This window comes from Galeopterus variegatus, unplaced genomic scaffold (genome assembly GCF_000696425.1).
Source record: "Galeopterus variegatus unplaced genomic scaffold, G_variegatus-3.0.2 Scaffold3538, whole genome shotgun sequence".
NCBI lineage: Eukaryota > Metazoa > Chordata > Mammalia > Dermoptera > Cynocephalidae > Galeopterus > Galeopterus variegatus.
In genome coordinates this window covers 208,815-226,715 of record NW_007729649.1, presented here as the reverse complement: position 1 = coordinate 226,715, position 17,901 = coordinate 208,815, and the positions used below count along the sequence as shown (strand labels likewise).

The 17,901-nt window shown below is 37.7% G+C and overlaps 1 protein-coding gene across 1 annotated transcript in view; it reads right to left on the bottom strand.

Annotated features, from left to right (window-relative positions):
* Positions 1–8,849: 8,849 nt before the first annotated feature.
* DZANK1 (double zinc ribbon and ankyrin repeat domains 1) overlaps positions 8,850–17,901 on the bottom strand; it is a gene marked incomplete at its 3' end in the record, with an annotated part of 42,108 nt that continues 33,056 nt past the window's right edge. The window contains exons 9-10 of the mRNA XM_008585371.1: positions 15,298–15,411; positions 8,850–8,969 (exon numbers count right to left, since the gene is read on the bottom strand). Coding sequence (XP_008583593.1) covers positions 8,850–8,969; positions 15,298–15,411 — 234 coding nt within the window. The remainder of the gene's footprint in view (positions 8,970–15,297; positions 15,412–17,901) is intronic.

Sequence of the window (17,901 nt, the reverse complement as noted above, 5' to 3'; positions counted from 1 at the left end):
CGATCTCAGGGTCGCGCTGTCTCCTGGCACGGCCGCTCCAGACCCGTCGCCATCTTAAAAGCCTCCCTCTCTAAAATTCTGAAAGAAAATAACTGTCAACCAGAATTATGCAACTAGACTTCAAAAAGTTCATGGAAAATGAAAAGATAAAAATAAAAAATATAAACTACTTCTCAACATAAGCTCCATCAAGTTCAAGACACTTTTATAAGCGATGATACCACCCATTTAGTTCATCCCTAAAGAACTGACGATCTTGACAATTTAACCATATCTATGCAATCTTTTAAAATTATTAACTGAAGAAAAACAGATGCCCTTTAAAGATTTTTTAAGATAAGATTAGGAAACAAAAAGTCAGAAGGAGACAAATCAAGACTGTAAGGTGGATGCCTAATGATTCCCCAACAAAACTCACAAAATTGCCCCTACCTGATGAAAGGAATGGACAGAAACATTGTCATGGTGGAGAAGGACTCTCTGGTAAAGCTTTTCTAGGCATTTTTCTGCTAACGCTTTGGCTAACTTTCTCCAAACACTCTCATAATAAGCAGAAGTTATTGTTGTCTGGCCCTCCAGCAAGTCAACAAGCACGATGCCTTGAGCATCTCCAAAAAACTGTTGCCATAACCTTTGATCTTGACCCATCCACTTTTGCTTTGACTGGACCACTGCCACCTCTTAGTAGCCATTGCTTTGATTATGCTTTGTCTTCAGGATTGTACTGGTAAAGCCACATTTCATCTTGTTACAATTCTTCAAAATAGTGCTTCAGAATCTTGATCTCACTTGTTTAAAATTTCCATTGAAAGCTCTGCTCTTGTCTGCAGCTGATCTGGTTGCAAATGTTTTGGCACCCACTGAGTGGAAAGTTTGCTCAGCTTTAATTTTAGGTCAGAATTGTGTAAGCTGAACTAACTGAGATGTCTATGGTGTTGGCTATTGTTTCTGCTGTCAATCTTCTTCAATTATGGCATGAATAAGATTAAGTTTTTCCTTGCAAATGGATGTAGATGTATTGCCACTATTGGCTTCATTGTCAACATCCTCTCATCCCGTCTTGGAAAGTGGAGGAAGAGAGGGGAGAGTTTGAGTAAGGGGCATAAAGAATAATTATTATTTGTAATAATGAATGTGCTAATAATATTGATTTGATCAATACATGTTGTACACAGGTGATGGTAGTCAATGTTGTACCCCAAAAGTATGTATAATCAATCATGCTTCAATAAAATAAATAAATAAAATAATAATGCCTTTAAAAAACAACCCAAAATGAGCTATCTATTTGTAAATTGCTGCTTTCTTCAGGGCATTGTCCCCACAAACTTTTCATAAAGCATCAATAATTTCACCATTCTTCTACCCAAGCTTTACCATAAATCTGATGTTTGTACTTGCTTCAATGTTAGCAGAATTCATTTTGCTCTGATAGGGGCTCTTTTCAAATGGATGTCTTATCCTTAGTGCCTCAAACTAGATCCCGTTTGAATATGTTATAACAAGTTAGTAATAGTTTATTTTGGTGCAAAAAAAAATTACAGTCCATTCATAGTTTTTTCCTAATACACAGTTTTCATGCACATTTTGAAGACCTCCTTCATATATCCACCAAAAATACCCTTTGAGAATGAAGATAAAATAAGGACATTTTCCGATAAAAGAAAACTAAGAGAATTCACTGCCAGCAGACTTGCACTAGAAGAAGTGATAAAGGGAGTCCTTCTGTTTAAGAGGAAATAATACCGTAGAAAATCTATGATCCTCAGGAAAGAGTAGAGAACATCAGAAACGGTAAATATCAGTGTAAGTGCAAAAAACTAGTTTCCATCTTTTTCCTTTTCCTCTTGATTTATTCATAAACCATATAATTGTTTAAAGCAGACATTACAACATTCTCATAGGGCTTATGATGTATGTATATCTATAACATAAAGGATGAGGAGAGAACCAACGTGGTTGCAAGATGTCTGTTTTTTACCTGATTTGCTACAGTAATAACCAAGTAGACTAAAAAGTTAAAGATGTACATTGTACTTATTAGGATAACTACTAAATAATGCCAAGAAATACAGTTAAAAGGCTAATAAAAAATAAAACAGATTCTAATAAGTATTCAAATAACAAAAAAAAAAAGTCAGGAACATAGGAACAGAGGACACAAAACAGAAGGGGAAAGTAGAAATCAAACAATAAAACAGTAGCTCAAAATCCAATCATATCAATAATTACACAAAACTTTGATCAACTATACATTCATGCAAAAGGCAGATTGTCACAGTGGATTTTAAGAAAGAGAAAAATACCTATAGGCAAGCCACAGACAAGACGCAACTATATAAGCTAAAAGTAGATATATAGAAAGAAATATTCCATGTAAACAGTAAAAACAAAAAGGCTAGAGTGGCTATCTCCATAGAGGATAAAATAGATTTTAAGAAAAAATGTATTGCCAGATAAAGACACATTTCATAACAATAAAAGTTAGATTCATCAGTATGAAATAACAATCAAGAATGTTTATGTCTCGGGCTGGCCCGGTGGCGCACTGCGCTAGTGCGCCGCTTGGGAAGCGCGGTGGCGCTCCTGCCGAGGGTTCGGATCCCACATACAGACCGGTTCCCGCTCACTGGCTGAGCGAGGCGCGGGGGCAGCGCCGAGGGTTACGATCCCGTTGCCGGTCCCGGTCCGGTACGGGGGCGACACTGAGGGTTGCGATCCGTCGCCGGAAACAGCAAAAGACAAAAAAAAAAAAAAATGTTTTTGTCTCTAAAAAAAAACGCAATGAAAAAATTTATAGATTAAAGGAAAAAAAAAAAAAAATGTTTTTGTCTCTAAAAAAAAACGCAATGAAAAAATTTATAGATTAAAGGAAAAAAAAAAAAAAATGTTTTTGTCTCTAAAAAAAAACGCAATGAAAAAATTTATAGATTAAAGGAAAAAAAAAAAAAAATGTTTTTGTCTCTAAAAAAAAACGCAATGAAAAAATTTATAGATTAAAGGAAAAAAAAAAAAAAATGTTTTTGTCTCTAAAAAAAAACGCAATGAAAAAATTTATAGATTAAAGGAAAAAAAAAAAAAAATGTTTTTGTCTCTAAAAAAAAACGCAATGAAAAAATTTATAGATTAAAGGAAAAAAAAAAAAAAATGTTTTTGTCTCTAAAAAAAAACGCAATGAAAAAATTTATAGATTAAAGGAAAAAAAAAAAAAAAAAAAAAAAAAAAAAAAAAAAAAGAATGTTTATGTCTCTAACAAAATACGCAATGTAAAAATTGATAGATTAAAGGTAGAAATAAACAGTTCCAGAGTCATAGATGGAAGTTTTTTTCCCCTTCTGTGGGAGCTTTTTAAAATTTTTTATTCTTAATTGAAAAGCAAAAATTACAGCCAGTCACACACACAAAAAGCAAAAATTATATATATTTATGGTACACAACATGATATCTTGATATACGTATAGTGGAATGGCCAAATCAAGCCAGTTAACATATGCATTACCTCACATACATATTCTTTTTGTGGTGAGAACACTTAAAATTTATTCTGTTAGTAATTTTCAAATATGCAATATATTGTTATTAACTGTAGTTACCATGATGTGCAATAGACCTCTTGAACTTATTTCTCCTAACTGAAATTTTTTGTTCTTTGACCAACATCTCCCCAATTTCCCCAACTCTCAGCCTCTGGCAACCATCATTCTACTCTCTACTTCTATGAGTTCAATGTTTTTCTACCCTACATATAAGTGAGAACATGCTGTATATAACGTCTTCCTGTGTCTGGCTTATTTCACTTACATAATGTCCTCCAGGTTCATCCACGTTGTCACAAATGGAAGGATTTCCTTCTTTTTTTTAAGGCTGAATAGTATTCCATTCTGTATATATACCACACTTTTTTTTTTTCTTTTATTTTGCTGAACAAATTACCCCCAAATACATCTTCTTTATCCATTCATCTGTTGATGAACACAGGTTGTTTCCCTATCTTGGCTTTGTGAATAGTGCTGCAGTGAACATGGCAGTGCTGGTATCTCTTTGACATAATGATTGCATTTCCTTTGGGTATATAGCCAGTAGTGGGATTGCTGGATCATATGGTAGTTCTGTTTTTAATATTTTAAGGAACCTCCACACTTTTCCATAATAGCTGTACTAATTTCCATTTCCACCAACAGTGTACAAGGGTTCCCTTTTCTTCATATCCTCACCAACATTTATTTTTTGCCTAACAGGTGTGAGGTGATATCTCCTTGTGGTTTTAATTTGCACTTTGATAATGATTAGTGATGTGGAGCATTTTTCCATATACCTGTTGGCCATCTTTATGCCTACTTTTGAGAAATGTCTATTCAGTTCCTGTGACCATTATTTAATAAGGTTATTTATTTTCTTACGATTGAGTTCCTTATATATTTTGAGTATTAAACTTTATCAGACGTATGATTTACAAATACTTTTTCCCACTCTGTAGATTGTCTCTTCACTCTGCTGATTGTTTCCTTTGCTATGCAGAAGCTTTTTAGTTTAATGTAATCCCATCCGTCTAGTTTTGCTTTAATTGCCTGTGCTTTGGCGGTCATATCCCCAAACAATCATTGCCCAGATTAATGTTACATAGCTTTTCCCCTACGTTTCCTTCTAGTCGACCACATTTAAGTCTTTAATCCACTTGGAGTTGATTTTTTAATATCGTGTAAGATAAGGCTCTAATTTCATTTTTCTGCATATGGACATCCAGTTTTCCCAACACTATTTATTGAAGAGATTGTCCTTTCTCCATTGTGTTCTTGGCACCTTTGTCAAAAAATCAATTCACAGTAAATGCACAGATTTATCTCTGGGTTCTCTATTCTGTTCCATTGGTCTGTGTGTCTGTTTTTATGCCAGTACCATGCAGCTTTGGTTACGATAGCTTTATAGTAGATCAGGAAGTTTGATGCCTCCAGCCTTATTCTTTTTGCTCAAGATTGCTTTGGCTATTTGGGGTCATTTGTGGTTCCATACAAATTTTAGGATTTTTCTCTATTTCTGTAAAAAATGTCATTGGAATTTTGATAGGGATTGTATTGAATCTATAGATGGCTTTAGGCAGTATAAACATTTAAACAACATTAATTTTTCCGATCCACGAACATGAGCTATCTTTTCATTTATTTGTGTCTTCTTCAATTTCTTTCATCAATATTTTATAGCTTTCAGTGTATAGGTCTTTCACCTCCTATAGTTGGAGGTTTTAATATCCCCTTGTCAGCATTTGCTAGAACAACTAGAAAAAAATCAGCAAAGATATACAAGATCTGTACAACATCCCACTTTAACTTAATTAATATGAGGGTACTTCAAAAAGTTTGTGGAAAAATAGAATTAGAAAGGTAATATGAACCTTTCCATGAACATTTTGAAGACCTCTTGTATTTACAGAATACTACACCCAATATTCTTTTCAAGGGCACCTGATATGCTTTCCAAGTTAGACCATATGCTGGGCCATAAAATAAATATCACTAATTTAAAATAACTGAAATCAGGGCCTGCCCTGTGGCTCACTCGGGAGAGTGTGGCGCGGCTGGCGCTGAGGCCGAGGGTTCAGATCCTATATAGGGATGGTTGGTGAGCTCACTGGCTGAGCGTGGTGTGGACCACACCGTGCCAAGGGTTGCCATCCCCTTACCAGTCAAAAATAAAATAAAATAAAAATAAAATAAAATAACTGAAATCATATAGAGTATGTTCTCTTACCACAATGGAGTTAAATTTCAAATCAATTACAGTAAGACAACTAGGGAAAGATCATATATTTTAGAACTAAACAACCAACTTATAAAGAAGTCATAGGTCAAAGAAGAAATCATAGGAAAATTAGAAAGTGTTTTGAACTAAATTATAATGAAAATACAATATATATAAATTTGTGGGATGCTGCTAAAGAAGTTCTTAGAGAGAAATTTATAGTTTGTGTTAGAAAAGAAGAAAAATTTAGGGCCGGCCCGTGGCTCACTTGGGAGAGTGTGGTGATGATAACACCAAGGCCATGGGTTCGGATCCTATATAGGGATGGCCGGTTGGCTCACTGGCTGGGGGTGGTGCTGACAACACCAAGCCAAGGGTTAAGATCCCCTTACCGGCCATCTTAAAAAAAAAAAAAAAAAGAAAAGAAGAAAAATTTGAACTCAATGATCTGAGTTCTCACCTTAAGAACTTAGAAAAAGAAGACAAAATTAAACCCAAAGCAAAAGCAAAGAGAAGGAAATAAAGAACAAAATAGAAATACAGGATACAAAAAAAAAAAAAAAAAAAAAGTAGAGAAAATCAATGAAACAGAAACTGGTTCTTTGAAAAGATCAATGAAATTTATCTTTAAATTTAATTTAAATTTCCTCTAGCTGGACAGAGTGTGAGATAATGGGAGAGAGAGAACACACATGTTACAAGTATCAGGCATGAAAGGGGGGATATTGTTACAGATTCTACAGACATTAAAATGGTGAAAAGAGTATCGTGAATAAGATGTCTGATAATACCAAGTATTGGTGACACTGCAGAGAAACTGGAACCTTCATGTATTGCTGACAGGAATGCACAACAGTGCAGCCATCTTGGATAACAGTATGGCAGTGTCTCATAAAATTAAACGTGAACTTGGATAGGACCCAGAAATCCTACTCCTTGTTATTTACCCAAGAGAAATGAAAACCATGTCCACACAAAGACTTGTGTATTAATGCAGCATTATTTATAACATTCCCAAACTGGAAACGGTACAATACTCACGAATAAATCAATCAGTAGTGGTATATCCATACTGAAGAATACTACTCAACAATCAAAATGAAACAAACAACTTAATACATGCAACAACATGAATGGACCTCAAAAACATTCTGCTAAGTGAAGGAAATCAAATGCAAAAACATTGCACACTTCTACATAAGGCAAAACCATAGTGTCAAAAGAGATCAGTATTTTCCAGGACTAGTAACCAGACCAAAGAGGCAAGAGAAAACTTTTTAGACTAAATGAAACTGTTCAACATCTTCATTGTGGTGGTGGTTAAAATGACTTCATATAATTACCAATATTCATCAAACTGTACAATTAAAATAGGTGAATTTTTATTGCATATAAATTATACCTCAATAAAGCTGGGAACAAAATGGGTTCCTTCAAATGGGCAAAAGCCATAAAGAAATATCACAATTTGTAAAAATGAATTGCTAATAATAATATAAATTTAAAATAAAATCAACTAGTCTTAGATTGTCAGTGATTAAGATATCTTGCTCAATTCCCGTTATGGGTTGAATTTCATCTCCCCAGAAAAAGATGTTGTAGTCCTAACCCCCAGTATCTCAGAATGTGACCTTACTTGGAAATAGGGTCTTTACAGAGGTAATCAAGTTAAAATGTGATCATTTGGGTGGGCCCTGCGATGGGTTAAATAAATCCCCCAAAAGTTCGTGTACTGGAAACTTGACCCCCATTGTAAGAGTGTTAAGAGGGTGGGAAATCCAATTATGGTATTTGAAACATAGAGCCTTTAAGAGGGATTAGGCTGTGAGGACTGTGGCCTCATCAAGAGATTGATCCATTCATGGAGTAATGGGCATGGTTCTGATGGCTTCAAAAGGAGAGCAAGTGAGAATGCTAGCTCTCTTGCTCAGACCATTCTTGCCATGTAACATGACACCCTGCATCACTGTAGATGAAGACCCTCACCAGATGTGTTCCCTGGACCTTGGAACTCCCAACCTCTGAAACTATATGAAATAAATTTCATTTCCTTATAAATTAACCAGTTTCAGGTATTCTGTTATAGGCAACAGAAACGAACTAATACAGGCCCTAATCCAGCATGACTGGTGTCCTTATAAAAAACGGAAATGTGAGGCAGATACACACAGAAGAAGAAAATGTGGAGAGACGCAGGGAGAATATCATGTGACAGCAAAGGCAGAGATTAGAGTGATGCATCTAGAAGCCAAGAGAAGCTTGAGGCTACCAGAAACTAGAGTAGAGGCATGGAACATTCCTTCCCTAGAGCCTTCAGAGGGAACTCGGCCCTGCCAACACTTTGATTTCTGACTTCTGGCATCCAGAACTATGAGATGATAAATTTTTGTTGTTTTTAGCCACCCAGTTTGTGGTACTTTGTTTCAGCAGCCCCAGGAAACTAATACACTCCCATTTGATACTAACAATGTTGACTACACTAATTACACATTGTCCAGTTTCCTGAGGAATCTCTGTGAGATGAGAACTCCACAGTCAAAAATATACACAATAGCCCAAAGGAACCAAGTTTTTTTCTTCTGAGTTCGCTAGTAAATGACAACTTCTTCTTGGTACTGTTAGACCAGGGTAAGAGTCACCTGGAAGTAATTTTCAGTTTCATCAAAAACATTTTATAAACATAAAACAGATCATCTAAACTGAACCATTCACTATATATAAATTGCAAACTCCTATTCCTGCATTTCAACACTCAAAATATGCTGGCAGAAAACCTAAGAAATGGGTGGCTATGATCTCAATTTCAGAAAGCAGCATGGAAACACAGTCAACAAAACCAAAAATGCCTGTAAATAAAATGTGAATGGGTCCACTTCTCTACAGGCTACTGCCAGCCTTCCATGCAAAGGTATTAAACAAAATTGCAAGGAAGCATTGATACGACTGTATCCTCTTAAAGACTTTTTTATTGATGGATATATAAAGTCCTCTCCACATCCAGCAATGCTGCTTCCACAGTTTGCCATGAGAAGCTTTTTTGGTCTCTCTCCCTCCACTGCAGATTATATTTCTCTATTATCATTAACACTGAACATTTAACAGCCACTAAATACAGGAGTGGCACATGCAGTCAAACCTACCTCTTGTGATGGAGGCAGGACACCCTCACAGGTGACACAGTATCTCAATTGAGCAGGATTCCCAGTGCCACAGGCCTGGCAGATTACTTTCTCCTTGACAACAGAGAAAATACATGAAAATACAACAAGAAATACATGTTCCTATGAGCAAACACCCGGGCCCAGACGTCACCATGCAGTCTTTTCAGTCAATTGGCCAGCCACAGACCCCATAACAACACCCAGGCCCTGAATATTGGACCGATTCTGGAATTATTACAGTATAAATAGTGTCAGATAAGTGAATGTAGTTTTAAAAGAAACAAAACCCCAAACAAACAAACTGAAAAGAGTATTTATTTGATCTTGGGAAGGCAAATTGAAAATTTTGCACTGATTATATATAAGGCTTTTTTCCCAGTGTGGAAAATGTGATAGTCAGTAGGCTGTCCATTTCATGGCTTAAACATTAGACAGAAAGACTTAAGACTAGCAAAAGCTTATCTGTATGTTTGCAAGTAATCTGGTTCTTAGACTGGGGTTTAACATGGGGCTTTACGTTAAATATGAATGTAGGTTTGCTCTGTAGTTTCCCACTTAGAAATGGAAAGACTGCCTTAGAAAGGGCATGGTAAGAACAACTTTCTGAGTCAGGACCCTGAGTTAAGCTGCACACAGAAGAAAACACAAAAAAGAAATGACAGTTAAAATAATGTAACTAGATTTCAGCTATCAGAGGTTTGCTAACCTCTATTTAGTCACTGGACCATTGTGTACTCAATTGTCGATGGCCAGTGATGCTCAGATGTTTCTTTCTATTCTAGGACTGTGGTCCCTAGGTGTCCCAAAACTGATATAGTGTGTTCTGAAGCTGGTACATATAAAGAAGATGATCAAGAAAAAAAAGGCAGGGTTTAATTTCCAACACCACTAGGTAGCTCTGTGAAGTCCTGGCCTTTCAAAGTCTGCTTGACTCCATTTTAGTAGGAGACTCCAAAGTCTTCCTAGGAACCTGAGCCAACTCAGGAAACCGCAGTTCCCAGTCTAGACAACTCCTAAAGGGCAGAGGCTGACTGACAGCTATGCAAAGTGGCAGAGCATCACAGTCTTGCTCTCAATGGTTCCTGGCACTCCCTAAGTCTGACATTCTTCAAAGTTACTTGAAGTTGCCATAGCATAATCCAAAATTGCCAGCACTTTTCTGTGAGATTTGGGGCTGCAAACTTCCTGAAAGATGTTGCCTCAGAAAAGATCTGGTGAAACCCACTGAGAAGTGAGACGAATTTCCTGTCTCTATATTAAAAATCACTGAGATCAAACAAAAATAATTTCGCTATTTGCTGCAGAAAATACTTCCTGTAGGAGGAGAAGACTGTAGACTAACTAAAATTGCTAACTTATTAGTGCAGCAGCAAGATTTTTGCCTTTCAGGGCCCACCGTCCAAAACTTGATGTCATAATTTTACCCAGTCCAAATTCTGCCCAATTCCAGCCCTGCCTTGCAAACCCCCCTATTTTTAATTTTAATTAATAAACTTTATTTTTTAGAGCAGTTTTAGGTTCACAGCAAATTATAGAAGGTTCCCATGTACCTCTGTCCCCACACATACACAATCTCGCCCACTACTGACATCCCACAACAGAGTGGTACATTTGTTTACAAGTGATGAACCTACGTTGACACATCATTATCACCCACAGTAAATAGATTAGAGTTCACTCTTGCAAAACCCTCTTTAAATCATTCAATCCCCGTGAAATACCTTTCCCTATCTTCTCCCTTTTGAGATCCTACTAGGAACCTGTCAAAGTGTCTACCTTACTGCATCAGGTCTACTAAACACAGTTAACTTGGTCAACAGATCTTTCTGTGGTGTTTGTGGTGGCTTTCGACACCAAGCCATTGCTCATTTCTTCTAGAGTAGTGACCATGACCCACAGTTAAAAATCATTTTATATCACAACCCCACCTCACCCATAGATTCATAGATGTTTGCAGGGATGATGGGGGACTTAGGCCACCATCAGATGGTCTTAACAAGGATGCTAAACATCTATGATGAAAAATATTTTTTAAAAAATCAATACCCTTATCTACCATCTCATCTACAACATTTGTAACATATTATTTAGTTGACTGGTTCTAAGCAATTTAGTAGACCCAACTAAGTTAAAACTTCTCCTACGGTAGGTATTTGGAAGATGAGAACAATTTTCAGACTCCCAAATGATTGACTCCATAAAATGAGGAAGAATGTTGGAAACAAACTAGTAGGTCATTGCAAACTTAATCTCACAGTTGATTTTGTAAGATTCCAGGCTAAAGATCTGCTTGATGTGGAGCTGTTCTTATACTGGCCTTCACCCAGATTACTGTGTGAGAGGCTGGGTCGCAGGGGAGGTAACTGTGTCCCAGTCGTGTGAGTCATCAGATCTTTTCGGAGTAATGACTTCAAGAGGATCCTATCCCTAAGCCTCACAGATTCTAGGAATCCCAAATATGACTGAAATCCTGGAGGTATACTGCATGTTGCTAGTTAAAGCCCAAAGGAAACAAGTATCTCCTCTTTCTAAAGTAGAGTTAATGTCTTCTGGTGAAAGGGGATGCTAAATTAGTTTTCAACTTTAGAAAATGGTCAATGGATGCACTTGTTAAGTGAAATAATCAAGTTGCAACGAAATGTATTTACCATGATTCTATTTTTGTTTAAAAAACCTAACCAAATCTAAATGTGTAAATACATATGAGTATGTTCCTGTGCATCTAGAAAAACACATAGAACACTCACTAAGCTGCTAACACTGGTTATTTCAGGAGTAGAAACGGAGGTGGGGTGAGGAAATTAGGCACTTTTTGTATGTCTTTGTATTGTTTCACTTGTTACAAAATGTTAGATGTTAATTTCTTAAGAATTAAATTGTAAAATCCTCTTATTCTGAAACAGGTACATTTGCCAGAGGGCAAAAGGAGAAACTTCTACTACTACATCTTCTAATCCTGGCAGTAAAAAAATATCTGGTAGAGCAAAACTCTTCACCGTTGACAAAGCGTTTAACTCAACCCAAAATACAAGTGCAGCAGCAGCTGAGTCTGTCTTCATCACAGCAGGAAGGGGACAGATGGCATTCACACACCACATGGAGTTAGCTGGAGACCAACACACAAAGGGGAGGGGACTGTCAAAAGGGGGAGGTAAGGCTTGTTGGCTTCTGTGAGCAGTTTACACAGGTATTCCCACCAACCTCAGAGGTGGCTGTCTGGGTGAGAATGTTATCTAAAAACCTGTTGCCCTTGTAACATCTGGGAAATCACTGGGAGGACGACTGTCAGGCCAGGGTTTACAAACAGGTGTCCTTCTGTTGAGTAGAAGCAGCAATACTTATTGTCTGGCCATAAAAAAGAGGCATTTTCTTACAAGATCAGAGGTTATGGTGATAGGAATCTCTCTACAAATAAAACCCGATTAAAATCTGTCCCTGCTTTCAACACTTCAGGGCCTGCAGGGAAAAATCTGAACTACTAAGTATGGTAGAGAATGCACCATCTCCCACAATCCACAGAACCCCCAGCATTGCTGCAGCTCAGCAAAACCAAACTGCTTGCAAAGTTTTGAGGCATACACTGCAGATTCCAGTCTCTACGCATCTGCCTCTAAGAATCTGCCCCCCCAGATCTCCCATAAACATATACACATCAGCCACTTCTTGACCCACCCCTTTTTCAACTGACAAATTCTTTTGCCTTCCTCGGTGTCTGTTCAGATGACACCTCCTCTTTGAATTCCTCCTTTATGCACCACCACCAAGGCAAGCAGGGGCCCAGATCACTGGATCCAGGCAAGGGGCAGTGAGTCCAGGGGTAAGAGCCTGTGGAATGTGGTGCACAGAGCCTTCCAGAGTGGCCCAGGAAGCAACATTCTGGGGAAAAGTCAAATCAAAAGACATCCCATGGAAGCCCCTAAGCAATTGAGGGCTTACAGTAGACATGCAGGGCAGAACCCGGAGAAACTAGGTGAATCTAAGGGAAGATTCATCGCCACACCATGGTGACAGATGTCAGGTGCCTGGGGCAGGGCCCGAGAGCCATGTGACAACTGGATGTCTGGCCTAGAGACCTCACTCCTTCCTCAGATCCCTTCCCCTAATCTTCCCTGTTCAAGGAACCCTAAAGCAGGTGTCCAAGCGACTTCCTCAGGCTCACACCACTTTCTATGCCATCTTGGCATTGCTGGGAGTTTAGACTTCTTCCAAAATTCAGAGCAGAATATACTGTGTATATGGTCGTTTCCAACCAAAAAAGAGAAGGGGGCATGCCGAGAGTGATTCAAATGTTTTGGTTAAAGAGACACAATTAAGTGCCTTATAAGACATATATTTGTTGAAGGTATGTCTTTTAGTAAATCATAAAAATGCAATGCTAAGACAAACAAAACACTAGGGAAAAACATAGTGCCAATGGAAATAATCATGAGATTCTCACTTCTGGAAAAAATAGTAAAGATGATACCCCCAAATCATTATTTTCTATTATCTTGGGGAAATTAATGCTTAAGAGCCCTTTATGGAAGCTGTACCAAATTCCAGGAATATTTAGCTAATGTGAAGCTTGTTTATAATTACAATAATTTCAAAGTCCATATCTGCCTTTGAAAACAACATCAGAAGTCAAGCAGGGCTTTGGTTAGAGCACAGTGTTGGTAACACCAAGTCAAGGGTTCAGATCTCCATACTGGCCAGCCACAGGGGGAAAAAAAAAAAGGAAGTCGAGTGGGCTTAATTTTCTAAATTTCATCTTTGAATTCTTAGTTGGTTTCCTCATTATAGGTATTTGGTCTAACCTTGGCCCATCAATGGAGTAGAAATTAGTTGCAAGTGACCATTCCTCTCTCATAAAAATTGCCCTTTGAAAAAGGGGCCAGTCCTGGAGTTAAAGCTAATAATCACTACAGAAGTCCTGTGTTTACCCTCAATATAGGATTTACCACAGGGCTGTCCAGTTAGCTCAGTTGGTTAGGGCCTGGTGTTGGTAACACCAAGGTTTAAGGTTCAGTCCCTGTAGTGGCCAGCTGCAAATAAACACACACACACACACACACACACATTTGTGATAGGTAACAAACTGAAAAGAAAAATTACTTATATCTTTGTATCTCTCTGGCTTCCCACAAAATGGGAAAAACTCTAGGTTTCAAATACGAAAGATGACATGATATATCTTGGATTTCAGTCACAACTAACACCCCTATTCCTTCTGTTTTGTATAGTCCAAAGAGTTCAAAATGATATTATCTTCAAACATCCAGAGGAAATGTATTAATAAGAATAGGTTCTGTTGTGATTGACAGAACAACCAAAATAACAGTGGCTTAAACAAGAGAGAAGTTGATTTCTCTTTCTCTCAGAATAAGAGTCTGGAGAGAGGCTTCCAGGGCTGTATGGTGGCTTTCTATGGTAGCTTTTAAAGTTTCTTAAGATTGAAAATAGTCATCTAACAGAAAGATTAGCAAATTTTCATCTACCTGATTTTGGCCCAGCCAGTTCTTCAAAAATCTCATTTCTGAAAGCTTACAACAACCTGGGACACTTTTGAACTTTTCACAGGGAAGGGAGCTTGGAGGTGGAAGAAAAAGTGGAGTCATCTTTTCTCTCAACACATTTTGCCCACATAGAATCCACAAGGCCATTTTAGGAATGTTACAGTTTGAATTATGCATTAAATCCATGCATTTCCCTTATGGCTAAAAATTCTTGCTTTTTTATTCCCAATATTTCCTTTATTAATTTTTTTTTATCCTGTAGTGACCTTTATTTGGGATTAAAGAGGTCAATGGGACTGTAAATTGAAAAATGGAGAAAACATACAGTTAGTTGTATGTTCAATGACTCTACCAAAAATTTCTTCACAGTATGATATCATTTGTCTAGCAAACTTTTTGGAATGTATGCAATGATACATAACTTTTCTTACATGTGTTCTAATCATTCTTTTTCTACATAATAGAGACCCATAATCAAATAAGGCAAACAAAACCATGAAGCCACTTTAACGACAAGATTCTAAGTCAATATTAATTGCAATGTTGAAGTTGAAATATATGAAGTAAAAAAATTGTCTAAGTTAGCTGTAGTGCAATTTATCCTCCAAACCCAAGTTCACGTAATACATTCCTGCATATTTCTCTTAACGTTACAGATCCTGTTGGCAAGTTAAACTCTTGGGCAGCACACCGTCCCAAAAAGTAGAATGGATTTTGTTTACAAATGTTAGCTTACCAATTGTTAGCCTCTTCCATCAGCTGAAGAAATACATAGGAAGTAATGTTTGAACAACTATATGTCTTTCTTCAGTTGGTGGGAAAAAATAGAATGAAGTACATAGGAAGTAATGTTTGGACAATTACACATCTTTCATTTATGTTTTCACAGAATCACATCTCATTACCTTCAAGTGGAGGCTGGCCTGTGGCTGCAGCTGTGGAGCGAGAGGAGCCTCACACACCACACAGATGGGAGTGTTCATGGGTACCATGCTTCCACATTCTGCACACAAGCCCATCTGCACAAAAGAAAAGGCCACATCTATCTTAGAACGTGAAAATGGAAGGTATGAGTGGATCTTAGAATGTAAGGCTCACTTTGCTTGTGTAAAACAACTTTTAAGATAATCACCTTTATTATCATTTTATTCCTGTTAAGAGTAAAAATATATTTATTTTAGGAAAAAGAGGTGTTAAATAAAGAGAAAACTATCCATAGGAAGTTAACTTACCGCATGATGAAGTGAGGAGGTCAGTAAATTGACTCCCCAAAAAGCAATTATAAAGTCAGATAAAGATCTCAAAAATCAACCTCTTCAGCACTCTGCAAGTCGACCAAAGGCAGACAGCAAATGACTGAACTTCAAGGAAGAGCACTAAGAGTCCAAGGGGTTCTTGCAGGGGCTGTTCCCCACTCCACCAGCTCTATCTGTGTGGTAGCTCCACCAGGGCCAGGCAGGCTATGAAAACCAGCAGTTTTGTGGCTGCTATTGGACAGGGCTCACTTGACTTGGAGCACTGTTAAAGTGTTGATCTTAGCAGGAAGCAAACAGGGAGGACTAGTGGCTCCACTAGCCTAAGATTATGCTCTTGTTTGGGGTAATCAATGGACCAGCAAACCGGCCAAGGATTTAACAGGGAGTTCTAGGAGGTAATTCAACTAAAGGAACTTGATAAGCTCATCACATTTGCTTATTGACTGGAAGCTATGTACATGTGCAACATAAACCAGGGTGGGCCCAAGCCACCCACATATCCCTGGCTGATGGAGGCAGCACATGTAGATGCAAGAGAGCTCAGCACAGAGTAAAAGCTGGGGCAGACTTAAAAACAGCCTGTAGTTTAAATGTGCTACCCAGCCCATACATAGATCCATTAGCAGAGTGGAAGCCTTACTGGCTCGAGATGCTGATGCATATAATTTTGGGCCAATTTTCAGATATGCAGACCCAGAGTTAACTCCAGGCTTAAAAATAAAAGCAGAGAGACAACAATAGCCACAAAACCCTGACATCAGTGCCCACACATGGCAGGGGAAATATACATTAAAGATTTAATCCAAATAAACAAAAAAACAAAATAACAACCCTGAGGAGAAAAAGGTAGCATCCAGAGTTACAACAACATTCAAGTAGGTCCTCAAAAAATTCATGGAAAGATTTGCATTATCTTTTAATATTGTTTTTCCACAAACTTTTTGAAGTACTTCATGTTATCTAAAATGCCCAGCATTCGAGAAAAAAATTATGAGACATGCAAAAAAACAAGAAATTGTGACCCAAATGCAGGGGGGAGAAATCAACAGAAATTGTCTCCAAGCGTCTTCATATGTTGGATTCAGCAGACAAAGATTTCAACAGAGCTATTATAAAAATGTTCAATGACCTAAAGGAAATAATGTTTTAAAAAATTAAAAAGTATGACAACAATGAGCTGACAAATAGGGAATCTCAACAAAGAAATAGAAATCATAAAAGAACTACATGAAAATCTGCAGTTGGAAAGTAAAATAACTGAAATTAAAAGAATCTCCAGAGGGATTCAACAGCCAATCATAGATGACAGAAGAATTGGTGAACTTGAATACAGTTCAATAGAAACTATCCAATCTGAAAAACAGAGACAAAAAAGATTGCAGAAAATAAACAGATCATCAAAGACCTATGGGGCAACATCAAGCATACCAATATCTATATAATGGGAGTTCCAGAAGGAGAAAAGAGAAAGAAAGTGGCAGAAAAAGAATCTGAAGAAATAATGACTGAAAACTTCACACACTGGAAGAAAAACATTAACCTACAGATCCAACAAGATCAAACAGTCCCAAGAAAGATATACACAAAGAGATGCAGACTTAAACACCTTATAATCAAACTGTCGAATATCTAAGACAAAGAGAAAATCTTGAAAGCAGCAAGAGAAAAAAACTACTTATCATGTACATCAAAAACAATGGAGGCCAGAAGGTGGTAGAATGACATATTTAAAGGGCTAAAAGAAAAAATAATTGCCAAATGAGAATTCTATATCCAGCAAAAGTATCCTTCAAAAATGGAGGTAGACTTCCAATCAATATGGTGGAATAGATGGTCCCCAGCATCACCCTTTCCCACAATCAACCAATTTACACCTATTAAAAAGCAACAACTGCCAACCTGAGCCACTAGAGCTCAGGGAAAGAGGAGGAGTGACCTACGGAGCTCATGAAGGCAGGAGAAGCCATGATGAGAGAGAGAAAGGACCATTTCCACTGTTTCCAGCCCCAGCCACTTCAAGACTGGACCTGGTGAGCACATGAATCAAAAGCTGGAAAAAGCCACAGCTGTGCGGGCCGGCCCGTGGCTCACTCGGGAGAGCGTGGTGCTGATAACACCAAGGCCCCGGGTTCGGATCCCATGTAGGGATGGCCGGTTCACTCACTGGCTGAGCGTGGTGCTGACAACACCAAGTCAAGGGTTAAGATCCCCTTACCGGTCATCTTTTAAAAAAAAAAAAAAAAAAAAAAAAAA